This window comes from Sciurus carolinensis, chromosome 2 (assembly GCF_902686445.1).
Source record: "Sciurus carolinensis chromosome 2, mSciCar1.2, whole genome shotgun sequence".
NCBI classification, from domain to species: domain Eukaryota; kingdom Metazoa; phylum Chordata; class Mammalia; order Rodentia; family Sciuridae; genus Sciurus; species Sciurus carolinensis.
This window is the reverse complement of record NC_062214.1, coordinates 112,324,359-112,341,787: the sequence shown is the minus strand read 5'-3', so window position 1 is coordinate 112,341,787 and position 17,429 is coordinate 112,324,359. Positions and strand designations below refer to the sequence as shown.

General features: G+C 37.8%; 1 protein-coding gene across 3 annotated transcripts in view; it reads left to right on the top strand.

The window, feature by feature from the left end:
- The window catches only part of Eif2ak4 (eukaryotic translation initiation factor 2 alpha kinase 4), a 110,216-nt gene that overhangs the window by 45,327 nt on the left and 47,460 nt on the right, over positions 1 to 17,429 (top strand). For all 3 annotated transcript variants that reach the window (XR_007107016.1, XM_047539122.1, XM_047539121.1), the window contains exons 12-20: positions 462 to 892; positions 1,872 to 1,941; positions 4,825 to 4,908; positions 5,719 to 5,841; positions 8,029 to 8,133; positions 10,931 to 10,988; positions 11,539 to 11,618; positions 15,396 to 15,497; positions 17,013 to 17,066. Coding sequence is in view for 2 of the 3 variants with exons in the window: in XM_047539122.1 (XP_047395078.1) it covers positions 462 to 892; positions 1,872 to 1,941; positions 4,825 to 4,908; positions 5,719 to 5,841; positions 8,029 to 8,133; positions 10,931 to 10,988; positions 11,539 to 11,618; positions 15,396 to 15,497; positions 17,013 to 17,066 (1,107 nt within the window). In the remaining variant the exon portion in view is untranslated. The remainder of the gene's footprint in view (positions 1 to 461; positions 893 to 1,871; positions 1,942 to 4,824; positions 4,909 to 5,718; positions 5,842 to 8,028; positions 8,134 to 10,930; positions 10,989 to 11,538; positions 11,619 to 15,395; positions 15,498 to 17,012; positions 17,067 to 17,429) is intronic.

Below are 17,429 nucleotides of genomic sequence, written 5' to 3'. Positions count from 1 at the left end.
TTTTCAGTCCGTTAAAATTTCTGGAGTTTACTTGGTCTTTAGTGACTCTTAAGTGTAAAAGTGCAGAAACTAAAATCATCATCTGAACTTATACTGGCTTTAGAAAATAATTTTTATTTTAAAACCAAAAATTCTTTAGAAATTTAGATAGTAGATAAGACATTGGAAAAACAAGGAACTAATTTTCAGTAAAATTACTGATTCAAATGGAGGTTTTGTTTTCCCCAGGGTCTTTTAGCATACTTGGTACTTTCTGATCTCTTTAAGATGTTACTAAATTCTGGTGTAAAAACTTTCTTCAGTGTAAGAGTTTCAACCTTATGGTTCTCAATTGTAGCTATTGGTTCTCCGAACTCCATTTTTTCCTCAGGAGGGAATGGGGCCGTGCCAGGTAAATGCCCGATTGTGCAAGGTTATGGGCAGCTGACCTTACCGGGGTCTCTTCCTCTTGCGCATGGTAGGTCCAAAACAAACTGGATGGCTGCTGCTATGCAGTGAAGCGCATCCCCATCAACCCAGCCAGCAGGCACTTCCGCAGGATCAAGGGTGAGGTGACACTGCTGTCACGCCTGCACCATGAGAACATAGTGCGCTACTACAATGCCTGGATTGAGCGACATGAGCGACCAGTGGGCCCAGGGACACCACCTCCAGATTCAAGACCTCTGGCCCAGGATGGACAAGTTGCACGTGGGCAGCCAGCAAGTGACACTGATGGGCTGGACAGTGTGGAGGCTGCCGCACCACCACCCATCCTCAGCAGCTCAGTGGAGTGGAGCACATCAGCCGAGCGCTCATCCAACGCCCGCTTCCCCGTAGCTGGCCCCGGCTCCAGCAGTGATGAAGATGACGATGAGGACGAACATGATGGTGTCTTCTCACAGTCCTTTCTGTAAGGGTCACAGGGCTTCCACTGCACAGGTGTGGGTACCAGCCAGGCAGCAGTGGATGTTCCCCCAGTCATTAATCCCCACCAAGCCCATGCCAGGGGAAAGGGCAATAATTTAGAAATCTGGAGTATTGACAATGTTAAGAAACAAACCCAGTAAGCCAAATGCAATCCAAAGGGATTTTTCCCACTATATTCAAAAGATCTCCAAAATCCAAGCCCTAGAGAAAGGAAAACAGAAATTACTTGGAACACTTAAAACATTTAAGAGAATTTCTTATAGGGCATTCCTTTAAACAGACTTCCAACTCTATGGAACATTTAAGAACTAATTTGGAAAAAAATGAATTTGGAATGGGCATAGTGGTGCAGGCCTGTAATCCCAGCTTTTCAGGTAGATGAGACAGGAGGATCACAAATTCCAGGCCAGCCTGAGCAATTTAGCCAGACCTTTTCTCACAAATAAAAATAAAAAGGGCTGAGGATGAAGCTCAGTGGTAAAGAACCTGCCTGATATAGGGAGGTCCTGGGTTCAATCTACAGTAACACATACAAAGAACTAATTTGAAGTCTTGATATAGTACCAATTGAAGTTCTCCAAAATGTACCAAATGAATAATTACAACCCTAAACTAAACTTTATGCATCTCAGAATACTAGTTATTGACCTTCATGGGTTTTTTTGTTTTTTTTTTTAACCTTCATGGTTTTATTTCATTGTATCCACTTGGATACAATTTATCATAACTCTTAGCTATGACATTTGTTTTAGGAAATTTAATTTAGCTAATTTTAAAGAGTTATATGTTTTGCATAATAGGGAAGTACAAATCAGCATGGTGGTGTGTACAGATTAACGGCATGGAGTCGTAGTATAGTGTCTCTAGCCTCTTTTGCTTTCTGTTAATTAGCAAGAAGTCAATTTTTAGAATCATTACAGGGATTTTGATTTCTTTAGCATTTCTCTGTTTCTCTTTTTAAGACCTGCTTCAGATTCTGAAAGTGATATCATCTTTGACCATGAAGATGAGAACAGTAAAAGTCAGAATCAGGTAAATATATAAATAGTGTACCATTTTATTCATCAGAGTGGGTGTGTAAGGAAACTATCATCTGATGTTATAAACCTCAGATAAAATATTAAAGCCTTGATCTGATATGTAAATACCAAATTTAAAAACTTTTCATACAAATATATTTTACTTGTGGGTTTTTTTGGGGTTTTTGTTTGTTTGTTTTGTTTTTTTGTACTAGGATTGAACTCAGAGGCACTCAACCCACTGAGCTACATCTCCAGCCCTATTTTGTATTTTATTTAAAAACAGGGTCTCACTGAGTTGCTTAGTGCCTCACCATTGCTGAGGCTGGTTTTGAACTCTCAATCCTCCTGCCTCAGCCTTCAAAGCTGCTGGGATTACAGGCATGCACCATCACACCCAGCTTACTTGTGTTTTTTATAAGTCTATATTTATATAATAAAGCATACTGACTTTTGGTAATGAGAAGTAAATCGAGACACTAACTTTTTGTGTGATAAAAAGTTTCCTATGTATGTGAGTTTGTCAGAATGAACACAACTACTGTGTATAACCATAAAGCTCTAATTTAAAAAAAAAGGGGTGGGGGGGAAGGGGAAAAAATAAACATCATTACCCTATGTAAACGTAAAAAAATAAAAAAAAATTTTTTTTTAAGTTTCCTAGAGGATATGAGAAAATTTTATATGGTTGGGGATGAGGATTGAATATAAATTAATTAAACAGTCTTATCATGGAGTTACCTTGATCTCTCCCACATCAATTACCCTTAATTTCTTATTTTCATACACTGTTTTCTAGTTATAACTCTGTAATGACCCTATAATGAGTTATAGTATCAATTTAGAATGTTATAACCAGACTTTTTAAAAATTTTTTTTTAGTTGTAGAGGGACACAATACCTTTATTGTATTTATTTTTATGTGGTGCTGAGGCTTGAACCCGGTGCCTCCCACATACTAGGCAAGCACTCTACCACTGAGCCACAACCCCAGCCCTCGACTTAATTTTAATGCTGTATAGAAGTAGAGAATACCAAGCTGTACGCTTCAAGTAAAAGTAAACTTCATTCCTGGAACTTGTCCTCATAAGTATGTGTACTGGGTGTGATGTAAAATATATTTCTTGATGTGGCTTATGGTTTTAAAAAATTTGAGAAACATTGCTGTGGGCCTTGGACCCCACCCAATTCTGTATCTTCCTGTGCCCTGCCAGCAGAGCCCTCCATGCTGTTGCCTGAGACACAGGGTCAACCTTTCCAACTACTAGGGCTGTCAGCTTGTTGCTGTAGAGAAACATTCTGCACCTAGCGTTGAATGTGATACTTTGTTACCAGGAATAATAAAAACATAATTGCCAGCAGTTATAAGAGTACATTCACACTGGATAAAGAAAAGTTTACATGTGGACTCTGTTAGATAAGCAGTTAAATTGACTTGGAGGTTGTTTGAATGCATTAGCTAGTGTTTTTTTTTTTTGTAAGTACTTTCCTTATCAAGTAAAATCACCTTAAGTTCCTCTCAGTTTAAATTTATGAACTGTAAATTTAACCAGGATAATAGCATAAACAGTCTAAACTACTGTAAAGCAAAGTTATTTGGCTTTAGTGGTATGCATTTAATTATTATGGGAGCACCAAATTTCTGCATACATTTATTATTACAATTTTATTATAAAAGACACAAATCAGAATCAGACATATAGGGCAAAGTCTGGAAGCATCTCAAATGCAAAGCTTCCCTGCCATGTCCTCATGTAATCAGGGCCCCTCATCCTCTCAGCCCAGCCATGTGCTCAACCTGGAAGCCCCACTGAGCCTCCATGTCTTAAGATATCTTATTGGAACTTCATTGTATAGGTAGAATTGATTAAATCATTGGCCACATGATTGAACTTGATCCCCAGGACCCCTGCCCTGCCCTCCCCTCCCCTCCCCTCCTTCCCTTCCCAGAAGTCAGCTGGCTCAAGTCCTCTCTCATCACATCCTGAGTCATCTCATCTCTTAGCACAAACTCAGGAGAACACCAAATTTATGATCCTGATTTTTCTTGGTTAAGGGCAATATCCCATGAGCAGTCTAATTTATGGGTAAGAGTTGCCAAGAGATTAATAATCTTCTATAGCTAATCCCCAGAGTATAGTAATGATTCAAGAGTGGAACGTGATTATTTCCAAAGCCAAGTAGAGCTCTTTTTTAATTCCCTTAAAAAATGAAAAATATATTGAAAAGTCCTTCCTCATAAAAAATATAATCAAATGGTCAGATCGTGACTAATGCCTTTTTCATACTTAGGGTTAAAAGTATTTAAAATAATACATCAATGAGAAGAAAAATACTTTTTTTAAAAAAAGGTATCATGTATTAGAAAGAAATTAGCTGTAGGTTGGCCCTGTGGAGACAAAACAAGATCATTTGTTGTAAGCGGCAGCTGAGTACTTGTTCTTTGAGGGCATAGGCCAGAGGGCAGTATGCTCTTTAATAGTCTGCTCACATTTAAATTGCTTTAGCTAATTCCCACCAAAGGAGGGCATTCCATTAGCACTGAAACTCTAAAATAAAAGCATATGTACATTCTGCCCTTCTTATCCATAGGGCATCAATAATAAAGAATTGGAAAATTGATTTGGCGAGGAATCTTTCTGTGGATTGCACAACTTTAAAACCTACTGGTTTCCATTTTCCCCATTGTCATTCTGTGTAGCAACAGACCTGGTTATAGCAAACTTTCCTTAAAATTACAGTAAGCTTCTACAGGGCATTGGTTGAGTTCTGCTCGCTGATGTCCGCCTAGGGCAGCAGGATGGCTTGGCAGGAGGGAAGAGGTACTTGATGATGGTGACGGTCCTGCTTAATTTCAGCCCCCAGTTTAAGTTCTCTTGTGTTTCTCTTGGTTTAGGATGAGGACCACAATGAAAATAACAGTTGCCATGAAAGTGAGCGATCGGTGACGACTGAGGCTGTGCACTACCTCTATATCCAGGTGAAGTCCCTATGACCCACAAGTCAAATCCAACTTATGCCTGTTTTTGTTTGGCCTGTAATCTGAGAATGGCTTTTACATTTCTGAGTGGTTATTTTAAAAAATCAAAAGGAGAATAATATTCTGTGACTTTTGTAATGTTTTGCTCTTTACTTGAAGGTTATGATATACAAATAAAAACTAATGACATCATTAGATTAATTACCCGTCTTGAAAATTTGAGTCTGCAGTCTTATAAAACAATAAATAAAATTTTACTGCAGAATCAACTTTCATATTATTTGTGATAAGAATTTAAGCAAGTAAAATTTTTTTAAATAACCACTTATATAACAAATAAATGTGGGAACTAGGAGTGTAAGCTTAGTAGTAGAGTACTCGCCTAGGACATACATTGGTTTTAGTGGTAAGCATTTAATTACTTCTGTGTTTACTCCTCAGCACAGCAAAAATAAATAAATAAGTAAAATTTTGGGGGGGATGCCAAGATTATGCATATTTGCTCCCAATGTTGTTTTTTGTTCATTTGCTTGCTTTTTATGTGTATGCTGGAGATGGAACCCAGGACCTAGTGTCTGCTAAAAATACACTCTACCACTGAGCTACATCTCTACTCCTCCAAAGTATTTTTTAAAGTATTTTTTAAAAATACTTTTGGTTTCTTTTTTCAGTGTAAAAAAATCAAGTCTTTCCCATCACTGTTTAGAATCCATATTATAAATTTTTAAGTGAATGATTATATTAATTGCAATTAACCTCCTTAATTTATACTTTGTAACCAAGTTCTTCTCGGTTTGTTCTCTTCTATAGATGGAGTACTGTGAAAAGAGTACTTTACGTGACACCATTGACCAGGGGTTGTACAGAGACACCATCAGACTCTGGAGACTTTTTCGAGAGATTCTGGATGGATTGGCTTACATCCATGAGAAAGTAAACTTTACAACATTCTGAATCCAAAACTTATGTTTACATAAATTTATGACTAAATAAAAAAATTCAAATGTGAAAATGGAGAAAAATATAAAAAACTGTAGGTATATTGAAATCTGTTTTGTAGGTAATAGGACAAAGATAAGAAAACAGTACCAGATATCAAAGTTTGAAGAAAACATTGAAGGTTAGGATAGGGATCAGCAAACTATGACTCACTTAACACCTGTTTTTCATTGTCCTATAACCTAAAACTGGCTTTTATATCTTTGAGTGGTTATTAAAAAATCAAAAGGAGAATAATATTTCATAACATAAAATTCAAATTTTGTTGTCCGTCAGTGAAGTTTCATTGGAACAAAGCCAGGCTCATTTGTTTACATATTGCCTGTGACTGTTTTGCTGTAACAGCAGATCTGAGTAATTACAACAAAGATTGTATAGTTTGAAATACCTAAAATTGACTATCTGGTCCTTTTCAGAAAGTTTGCCAACTCCTGGATGAGGAAAAAATATTTGATCACGTATGGAATATTGAAAATGATTCCTTGAGTGGTTTAGAATAATATATGAATGTGGTTATTATGTACCAAGATTTGATTCTAACAATTAGTCTTGCCCTCCCTGGGAATAAGGGGAAACTAGAAAGTCATCCAGCAAGAAGAGGAATAAGACTCTCTTAGTTGCTTAGCTTGCTATGTGTATGACATTTTTGTCATTCTAAAACTAGAAATTGCTATTATGATGTAAATGCTAAGGAGCCTTGCTTCAGACTGAAAAACTGCTTACATTTTTTAAAATGGGATTGTCTAATGCATTAGGTAGTGTAAATATTAATTTTTTCCTTTGCCTCAATTTTCATGAACCTCAAAATGTTTATACTATGCTGTATTTATACCAAGAAGTCAGGGCTGTAATTCATACATCTAACTTATAAATAATTTGTTGGAAGCAGAAATTTGTAAGGTTGGGAATAAAAATGAGCTCTAATGAAGGCCATTAGAACTCTATTCCTATGGTACCACCTGGGGTGTAGAACCACGCCCCACGTGCTTACTTCCTCTCCCTCTGATTGCTCAGTATTTATTGACCATTTTCTGGGCATCTAACACTGTGCCACACCTAGACATACAGAGGCACTAGTATGTGACAAACCCCATGATTGAGAGGGACTTCTTGTTTTTGGAAGAAGTCAGAATTCATCTTCATGTAGTAGTAAAAGAGCTCATACAATAAAGTATTTTATTTAATTATGTTTTGTATTATAAGACATGAAATAATAAGTATTTTGATAAACCATTAGGAAGAGAAGAAAACAGGATTCATTTAACATAATCACTGAGTATCTACTGTGTGTACTGGGGATGCAAAGTGAATTGTTAGAATTTCCGAATTACCAGGGAAGGTAATTGAATGAATTGGCACTTGTAAGTGTTGGTAAAATTCAAAATTATGGCATTTTCCAGTAAGTGGATAGAGCTAGAGAATATCATGCTAAGTGAAATAAAGCAATCCCAAAAAACCAAAGGCTGAATATTTTCTCTGATATGCAGATGCTAATTTACAATAAGGAGGAGGGTGGCTAGGGAAGAAAAGAGTTTCTTTAGGTAGAGGGGAGTGAAGGAAGTGGGTATGGGATTAGAAAGGATAGAATCAGACATTACCCTGCATGCATATATAACTGTACAACCAGTGGGATTCTACATCATGTACAACCAGAAGAATGAAAAATTATTCTATGTATGATGTATCAAAGTGCATTCTGTCATGTATAACTACTTGGAACAAATTGAAAAAATGTGAATGAGTGGAGAAAAGCAATAATGTTCTAGGCAGGGGAAATAGTACAAAGAAAGGAATTGGAAAGAAATGAAAGTGCTGTGTCTCCCTGACCAGAATCAGGGTTTTGTGATGCAGCAGAGGGAAAGATAATTTGATGAACCCAGTGGAAGGAACCTTGGGTGCCACAGGGAGCCATTTTAATTTCACCACATGTGAAAGAGAGATTGTAGAGAGGTTACCAGACAATTGAGAGACATTCCAGAGACCACATTCCTGGACTAGGGTGGTCTGGGAGAAGACCTCACCCAGTTTGCAAACTAGGCTGGCCTTTCAGATTAGGAAACAAGTATAACTATAAACTATGCATGGGAAGCAACCATTAGATTCTTCACTTTCTTCCAACAGGGAATGATTCACCGGGATTTGAAGCCTGTCAACATATTTTTGGATTCTGATGACCATGTAAAAATAGGTGATTTTGGCTTGGCAACAGATCATCTAGCCTTTGCTGTGAGTATTTTAAAAATTAGACTGTACCTGAAAGTAGACCCAAGTGCCTTGATAATCCTGAAAAATGTAAGAGGATAACAAGTTGCCTGAACCCTGCATGCAACCCTCAGGAATTTGGCAAGTCGGAAGGGATAATTGTGAATATGTTTTAATAAGTGCCTTTTGCTTTAAGGATACAAAATTATTGGCTTATGAATTATATTTAGGTTAAAGGCATACAGTACTTTATGAAATAATTTGGTATTTTGGTCTGCCATGCCAGGCACCCAGCAGGATGTTTTATACTTTAGTTTGGGGAAATGAGGCTCAGAAACATAAAACACTGGGATAACCCAGTCCTAAACACCATGTAACTCAAAAGGTATCTGTTCTTCATTACATCGTAGTGACTTAAAATACAAAACTAATTAATGTGAAATGAGAGAAGTAGTGATATAAGAGTCAAAGATAGGAGAAAATTAACATAGAATTGTGAGAATCAGGAAAGACTGTCAGCCGGGCGTGGTGGCGCTCATCTATAATCCCAGTGGCTTGGGAGGCTGAGTTCAAAGCCAGCCTCAGAAAAAGCAAAGCACTAAGCAACTCAGTGAGACTCTCCCTTTAAATAAAATACAAAATAGGACTGGGGATGTGGCTCAGTGGAAAAGAAAGACTGTCTAGGTAGCATGCAATAGTGTGTGCCTGTAGTCCCAACTGCTTGGGTGGCTAAGGTGAGAGGATTGCTTGAGCTCAGGAGTACAAGACCAGCCTAAGCAACCTAGTAAGACCCTGTAACCACCTCCCCTCAAGACTGTATAACAACATGGTGACATTTCAGATGGGCCCAGAGTATATGTGGGAGTCCATGTTGAAGGCAGGACCTAGTGACACCAGGGTAGGGTATTTCATCATAAGCCAAAGCTGTGGGTGAGCAGATGTGATTGTTTGAAGACCACATGTTCTGACTGGCTCAAACCGTAAGATGCAGTACAGAGTAGAAGAGAGCTAAAAGGTTCTCTGGCCTTCAGTGCCAGAGGTTTACTTAACATTAGCCAGAGGTATTGAGCTATCTTACCCCAAAAGATTAGTTGCCTTTTCATCACTGTGACCAAAATAACTGACAAAAACTACTTACAGGAGGAAAAGTTTTTTTTGCACTATGGTTTCAGAGGTTCAGTTCATGGTTGACTGGATTCCATTCCTCTGGACCTGAAGTTAGACAGAAGAACCTGGCAGAAGGACATAGTGGAGGAATGCTGCTCAGCCCATGACAAATAGGGAGTGGAAAGAGCAAGCAACACACCAGGGACAAATTATAACCCAAAGTCATATCCCCCAGTTACCTACTTCCTCCAGCCACACCCTACCTGCCTACAGTTAGTCCATTCAAATTATTAATCCAGGAAATGGATTAATCCACTGACTGAGTTACAGTTCTTATAGTTAATCATTTTGCCTCCTGCATTAATATAGGAGCTTTTGGGGGCTACATCATAGCCAAACATTAGAAGAACCAAGATCTTTAAAAATGCAGTTCATTCCAATGGTAGTCAGAGAAAAAAAATAGAATTTGGATTGATGGTAAAAATAGTCATAGGGGCTAAATAAGAAAGTAAGGTTAGAAGAAATGGAGAGGGCCAGGTGCAGTGGCACATACCTGTAATCCCAGTGACTCAGAATGTTGAGGCAGGAAGATTGAAAGTTCCAGGCCAGCATGAGCAACTCAGGGAGACCTTGTCCCAAAATAAAAAATAGGAAGGACTGGGATATAGCTCAGTGATAGAACATGTGCCTAGCATGCAGAAAGTCTGAGTTCAATCCCCTGTACTGCAAAAAAGAAGAAGAGGGAAGGGGAAGGAGAAAGAAGGACAGTAGAACAGGGAAGGGCAGGTGTTGAAAAATGCTAAGGCCAAGGAGGGGGGAATGATGGGATCTTGATCCTATACTGAAGAATATACCTCTATGTCTGGAGGTGTAGGGAGGTAGATGAGCAGAGACTCTGCAGTCTCACTGACCTGGACTAGAACTATATTATTGCCACTGCTTTGTGGTACAACCTTGGGCAAATTAGAAAGTCTCTCAGAACCTCTTCTGTATAGTGCACCTAACACTAGTTCCTGCCTCAAAGTATTTTCAGCAAAATAAAATCAGAAGGTAGGTAAAGCACCCAGAACAGGGTCTGGCACTACAAATGGTGAAGGGGCTGTTATTAATGATGGTCCTTGTAATAGGAATCAGTGGAGTGATGTCGTCACAGTAGCAATTAGAGTGTTGCGTGAGACAGCCCTTCAGAAAGATGTAGAAGAAGGTGAGGCCACTTAGGAGATGTCAGGAGTGAGTGACAGTGAAACAGATTTAGTGACCTGCCTCAACTGATCCTGAAAAAGTAGTAGCGGAGTAGCAGTGAGAAAATTAGAAAGTAGGTGTTTTGTTTTGCTTTGTTTTGTTTTGTAGTACTGGGCATTGAGCCCAGTGGCTCTGCCACGGAGCTATATCCCAGGCCCTTTTTGTTTTTTTGTTTTGAGATAGGGTCTCATTAAGTTGCTGAGGCTGGCCTGGAACTTTCCATCTCCTGCATCAGCATCCTGAGTAGCTGGGATTGCAGGCATGCACCTCCTCACCCAACCTATTGTTTTTAATACACTCTTACTCTTCCTAGTAAATAACTAAAACAAAAAGTTTAAACTCATAAAAAGCATTATTATAATTATTCTGATTTTCATGTAGTATTTTTCAGTGTATCTTCATTTAGAAATGGACAAGCCATTCCTATTGCTATAGCATTTGAATTTGCTAATCGGCTTACTTCTATTTTTAGGCTGATGGGAAACAAGATGATCAGGCAGGAGATCAATTGATAAAGTCAGACCCTTCAGGTAAATCCAGAAGACTATTTTTTATTCGTGTATTTGAAAGCAGACCACAAAATTTCTTAACCTGAAACATGTTTTTACTTGTAGAGACTTTATTCTAAAGCAAATTTTAATTACTCACTAAATTAACAAAATTATGAAAATGCCTTAATTTTTTTTTCCTTTTCGCTGTGTTAATTGTTCTTCAGAGCCCTAAGGGCTTCAGCTAATAGAATAATTGGCTCCCACATGCAAACAGCTCTTCTTTGTCCAACACTAGTGGTCATGTGAAGTTCTCCAAGACCTTGGTTGGTCTGGGGTCTTCTCTGTGGCCCTGTCTCCCCTTGGCAACAGACTGCTTTGTGCAGGACAGGGTGTTTGGCCATATGTGACTATGGTTATTGTATGATGCAGTTCACTGCTTTTTCCTTAAGTACTGCAGACAGTTATCAGATCAGGCCCCACTCGTAAGAAATATTCTTTTCTTTTTTCTTTCCTTTTTTTTTTTTTAATAATTTGCTTCATCTTTAAGTCCTAATACTAGAAAGCTTTCCCTCTGGTTTCCTCCACACAGGCCATTTGACTGGGATGGTTGGCACTGCTCTATACGTAAGCCCAGAGGTCCAAGGAAGCACCAAGTCTGCATACAACCAGGTACAGAACTTTTAGGAAAGGGAAAAGTCTCAGGAGTGAAATAATAGTAAGAACATCAGAATCACAGCATTAGTTACCAGCTGAAATAGCAGCAAATTCATGCTCCAGGCAGGACACATGGTGCCTGAGGGCAGGGACCAAAACAGTCACTGTTGATTCCGGGAGCTTGTAGTACATCCATCCATCCAAAGAAAATGTGAACTAACTCCTTTCCTGGGCAAGGTCCTAAGAACATAGGGGTCAAGGCAGTCAAGTGAATAAGACAGCTATGGCCCCAGCCCTCAGGGTGGGGCCAGATCTAGTGGTGACTGAAACAGACAATAAACATGTAAAAAAAAAAGAGAGAGAGAGAAAGAAAGAAAGAATCACGAATTGTAATAAGGGCTAAGAGAAAAAAATAGAGTCAAGTTACAAGACAATATCTTGTCTTTAGGGAGAGCATTTTCTCTAAATAAACTGACCAGGGAAGGCCTCCCTAAGAGAATGACATTTAGGATCATTTAGTTTATTTGAAGTGCACAGGAAGCCATTGAAGAATCTTGAGCAGAAAGTTCACTCCACCTGTACTCCAAGGGGAGGGCTGGTGACTGGCATTGAAATGGGAGCAGAAGAAATGAGAGATTTTGAGAGATTTTGCTGATGGATTAGATGTTAGAAGAGGGAAAGAAAGGGGGGAAAGTTGAGGTTCAGATTTCTGCCTGGAGAACCTGGATGGAAGCGTAGTTGACTAACATGAGGAAACATGGGGAAAGAGGTAGAGAAGGGGAAAAAGGTGGCAGAAAAATTCCGTATGAGGTATGTAAGTTAGAAATGCCTGATGAGGAATCCAATTAAGATGGCCAGAGGTTGTTAGACACCCAAGACTTAAGTTCAGAGAGAAGATCAAAGCCAGAGGTATAAATCTGAAAGTTGTCAGTACATAGATGGGATTTAAAGCCATGAGACTAAATGAGATCACCCAGGGCTAGAGTGTAAAGCTACATTCTAAAAATACATCAGGCAGGCAGTGTACATCAAACCAGATTATCAGGCTTGCATTGGAAATTCATTCCTGGGTTTTATGCTGACAGCAATGTTGTTTCATATAGTAAAAAATAACAGTGTCTAAAAATGGGGATCTATTTCTTTAACTATAAGACTTCATGTAATTGAATACTACCTGTCATTAGCAACATGTTTTAGAAATCCATTTTAGAAAAATGATAATAGTATTAAAAAATATTCTTACTCTATTAAGTGAATTAAAAAAAAAAACAGAATGTTCTAGTTCCATAGAGTGTACATATATGTATATTTAAAAACAAAAAGTGGGATTAAGGAAGATTGCTGTTTACCCTTGGCATTCTATAGCCAGACATGTAGGAAATAACAAATGGATATTTGTTTTTAAGACTTTGAAGGTGACTAGAGATAAGTCAAGAGGTCCTCCTACTCTTTTTTTTCTTTTCTTCTCCTCTTTTGGTACTGGCGATTGATCCCAGAGATTCTTAACTACTGAGCCACGTCTCCAGCCCTTGTTATTATTCTTTTATTTGAGACAGGGTCTCAGTAAGGAGTTAAGGCTGACCTCAAACTAGAAATCCTCAGCCTCCTAAGTCGCTGAGATTAGAGGTGAGTGCCATCCTGCTTGGCCTCCTACTCCTCTTTGAATCCACATTCATTTAAGAGTATTCCTTGAGAGTGGGCTCTGTCCTCCTGGCACTTCACAAGGAGCAGTCTTTGCAGGCCAATTGAAGCCGGCTTCCTTGGGCACATGCCATCCCACTCGGGTGCCCCTTGAGGCCCTGTATGGATTTTCAGTACACTGACTTGCCCTTTGCTTTTTTTTTTTTTTTTTTCCTTTTTATTATTGCCATTTGTTTTTTGTCTTTACTTATTCATTATTTAACAATTATCTTGAATTTATTCTTTTAGTTTCTTTGGGTTTATTCTGTTTTCTTTCTCAGGCCTTTTGTTGTTTATGTTGTTATTGTTTCCCAATTTTTTAAGGTATGAATGACAAATAAAAATTATATATATTTAAAGTATACAGTGTGATCTTTCGATATTCACATACATTGTGAAATTATTACAATCAAGCTAAACATCCATCTCCTCACCTAGTTACCATTTTTTCGTGGGGGCGGTGTCACAAACATTTGAGATCTACTCTCTTAGTAAATTTCAAAAATACAATACATTATAGTCACCATGCTGTATGTTAGAGCTCATTATAAGAATTTATTCATCTTATAACTGAAAACTTGTACCCTTTAATTAACATCTCCTTTTTTCCCCCAATCCACAACCAGTGGTAAACCACCATTCTACCTTGTTACTGTGAGTTGGATTTTTTTATGCATTGTCCTTAAATAAATGAGATCTTTCCGTATTTATCTTTCTGTTTTAGGCTTATTTTACTTAATGTAATATCCTCCAGGTTCATCATGTTATCACAAATGACAGGATTGCCTTCTTTTTCAATGCTATATAATATTCCATTATTTCTGTGTGTGTGGAGAGAGAGCACATTTTCTTTTTTTCATTCATCTGTTCACTGGCACAATGATACCAACTTGACTATAATGAATAATGTTGCAATGAACATAAGCATGCAGATATCTTTTAGATAGTGATATTCTTTCCTTTGGGTATATACCAGAAGTGGGGTTGCTGTATCACATGGAATCTCTCTTTTTAATGTTTTGAAGAGCCTCCATCCTGTTTTCCATATCAACTGTGTCTATTTACATTCCCAGCAACAGTGCACAAGGGCTCCCTTTTCTCCACATCCTCATGTTTGTTATCTTTCAACTTTTGTTTTGCTGTAGACTGACACAATACCTTTATTTTATTTATTTATATGTGGTGCTAAGGATCAAACCCAGTGCCTCACACATGCCAGTCAGGCACTCTACCACTGAACCACAATCCTAGCCCTCAACTTTTTTATATTAGCCATCCTAACAAGTGTGAGGTGATACCTCATTATGGTTTTCATTTTTATTTCCCTGGTGATGAGTGGTGATATGTGTCTTCTCATATATCTGTTGGCCATTTGTACATCTTTTTGGGAAGTTTTCTACTCAGAAAAAACATGTTTTGCTGAGTTGTATGTGTTCCTTATATATTTTGCATATTAGCCTCTTATCAGGTGTATGGTTTGCAAATATTTTTCCCATTATGCAGGTTGCCTTTTAATTTATTTTTCCTCTTTAATTGCACTTCCATATTTTTCTGGGATTAATCACATGATCTTTTAATTGTATCATTCTTCTATCCTCACTGGTATGGCTTTATAGTCGATAACTGACCTTTACTATCAGCAGCAGATTTTGGTCTATGTTTCACTTTTGAAATGATTAGTGAAAATACTAAATGAAGCAGATTCTTTTTTATGTGACAGTGCTGGGGATTGAGTCCAGAGTGAGGGGCATGTTGGGCAAATGTTCTGAGCTATATCCCCAGCCCAAAGCACATTCTTGTAGAAAGGCTTGGTTGTCTTTACCCTTTAGCCATTATTTTCAGTCTTTAGCCAGGAGTTTTATCTGTGTGTGTAGATAAGGTTACAGTTATTTTTCAAGGAAAATATTGAGCAAAATTATGCCAAATGTTTTACTGTAAACCAAATAGTCTTTATACCTACAATTGTCTAGAAAAATAGTCAAATTTCTCCAGTGTGACTTATTTTACGCTTAGGCAAACTTTATTTCAACTAACAGTCTGATCCTGTAATTCCCTGGTAAATTATACTTTCATGTAAAGGATCTCTAAATACAATTCTTTTTTTCCCCTCAGAAAGTGGATCTCTTCAGCCTGGGAATTATCTTCTTTGAGATGTCCTATCACCCCATGGTGACAGCCTCAGAAAGGATCTTTGTTCTCAACCAACTCAGAGATGTATGTATCGGGTGTTTGGTGCATAAATTTCTAGTAACCTCAGTCTTAGCATGGAGATTAGAATTTGAGGCAGGATATTTTCCTTGTATTTATAATATAGAAGAAGTCGTCCTACTATAATTGTAATGATTTACTTGCTGAGACATGCCAAACTAACCTGTTCTCCCTTTGCAGTGAAATGTTTTCTAAACAAGGGAAATTGCCAGTTTAAGTTGCTAAAATAGCAGTTTGTATAGCCAAAGACTGTCAGCACTTAAGAGGGTCTGTTGATCTGTCTTCTGTACTTCTAATAAGTAGAATCCACTCTGCTTACATGTCTCCAATAATGAGAAATTTCCCCTCGTGTTACTTGTTTTTGGAAATCTTGGAGAAATTGCTAGATTATTGTTATTTTTAAAAAATTAGTCTGAGAGATTTAATACTAAAACAAAAGATGAATCCAAAAGTTTTTGTATGATATCAGTGCAGTTATAGCATGGGAATGGGTTATAAGAATAAGGAACGTTTAGTTGTAGATTAGAAAGATTCATGCTGAGTGGACTTGGTACAGTGAGACCTAAAGAAAACCACCATAATCAGAAGTTAAAATGGTCTGTGAAAAATACCAGCCACTGAATTGTTTTCCCCAGTGAAATTCTCATTTGTCTTCTTGAGATTAATCCTTGCCTCTTTTACCAACTGAGCTAAAAAGGATTAACATTACAGTGTGTGAGGTCAAAGGTGCCCTTTAGAAAATGGCATTAAAGTGAAAGTGCAAAGTAAGGTTTGGGCAGTGGTAATTTAGATCCACATATCCATGAGCAAGAGATCCGGAGAGCCTTCCCCCTCCTTGTCAAGCAAAGCAAAGCAGAATATTCACTAAATTAAATGCCATATACTATAACTGAGAATACTCTTCTAGATATCTTGGAAAGTCATTACACTATCGCATTGTCAATGCAGTATGGACAGCTGTGATGTAGAAGTAGATAAAGTGCTTACTCTCACCTTGCCTTGATCAGAATGCTCTTAGCTAATTACGTCCTTGATGAAGTACCTTTCTTCAGTTTAAAATTCATGTTTTTTCCTTCATTTCAAGAATATCTAAACCATCAAATTAATATTATAATTGAGGTCCTATATACCAGAAAGGTGAGAACTTTTGGGGACACAATGGTTTTAGTATTGTTTTTTTCTTAACTTGTGTTGGCTGTTTGATAGGGGCTATTTGCCTTTGTTTCAGCTATTTGCTTAATAACTGCTCCTTTTTTCTCTGAAACCATTAGATCTTTAAATACTTTGTCCTTGGAGGAGGTGCTTTCTATAACTTAGGCTGTCATTTAGGTGAAGTTTGTATAAAGATAATGTGTATGTACATGAAAAAGTGAGCATCAGGCTTTAAGAAGGTGTCTCTTCAGTCTTTCCTTGTTAGCAGATTTTAATTTCTCTATTTGGTTTTCTTACTTATGGTGAATAAATGCTTTCACTGTGGCAGTTTGCCAAGCACTTGCTGATTTGAATATAATATTCTCGTAGCCCACTTCACCCAAGTTTCCAGAAGACTTCAGTGATGGAGAACATACAAAGCAGGTAATTTTCTGATGCTTTAATTGCTGTCTTCAGACTTCAGTTTTAATTACTGTTTTTCTTCTTTTTCAATTAGTAATCTTCTGCCACTCATTCTCTTGTGTCCTGGGAACAACGCCGGGGAAAGTATCAAAAGATGAAGCACTTACAGTGTTATTGTATTTGAAATACACTGTAAAAATTCCAAGGGCTGGCAGAGAAAATTAACAAACTACAGGGTTCTTTTGTGTGATTCATTGTGGTTCTGAAGTGCTTATTTGGCCCCTTAGCTTAGCTATTGGGGAGTGGTGGAGAAAATGCTTTTACAGCTCATTGTTTTAGATAAAACTTGGGACTTCAAGACAGAAATACAATTTAAAACTGTAA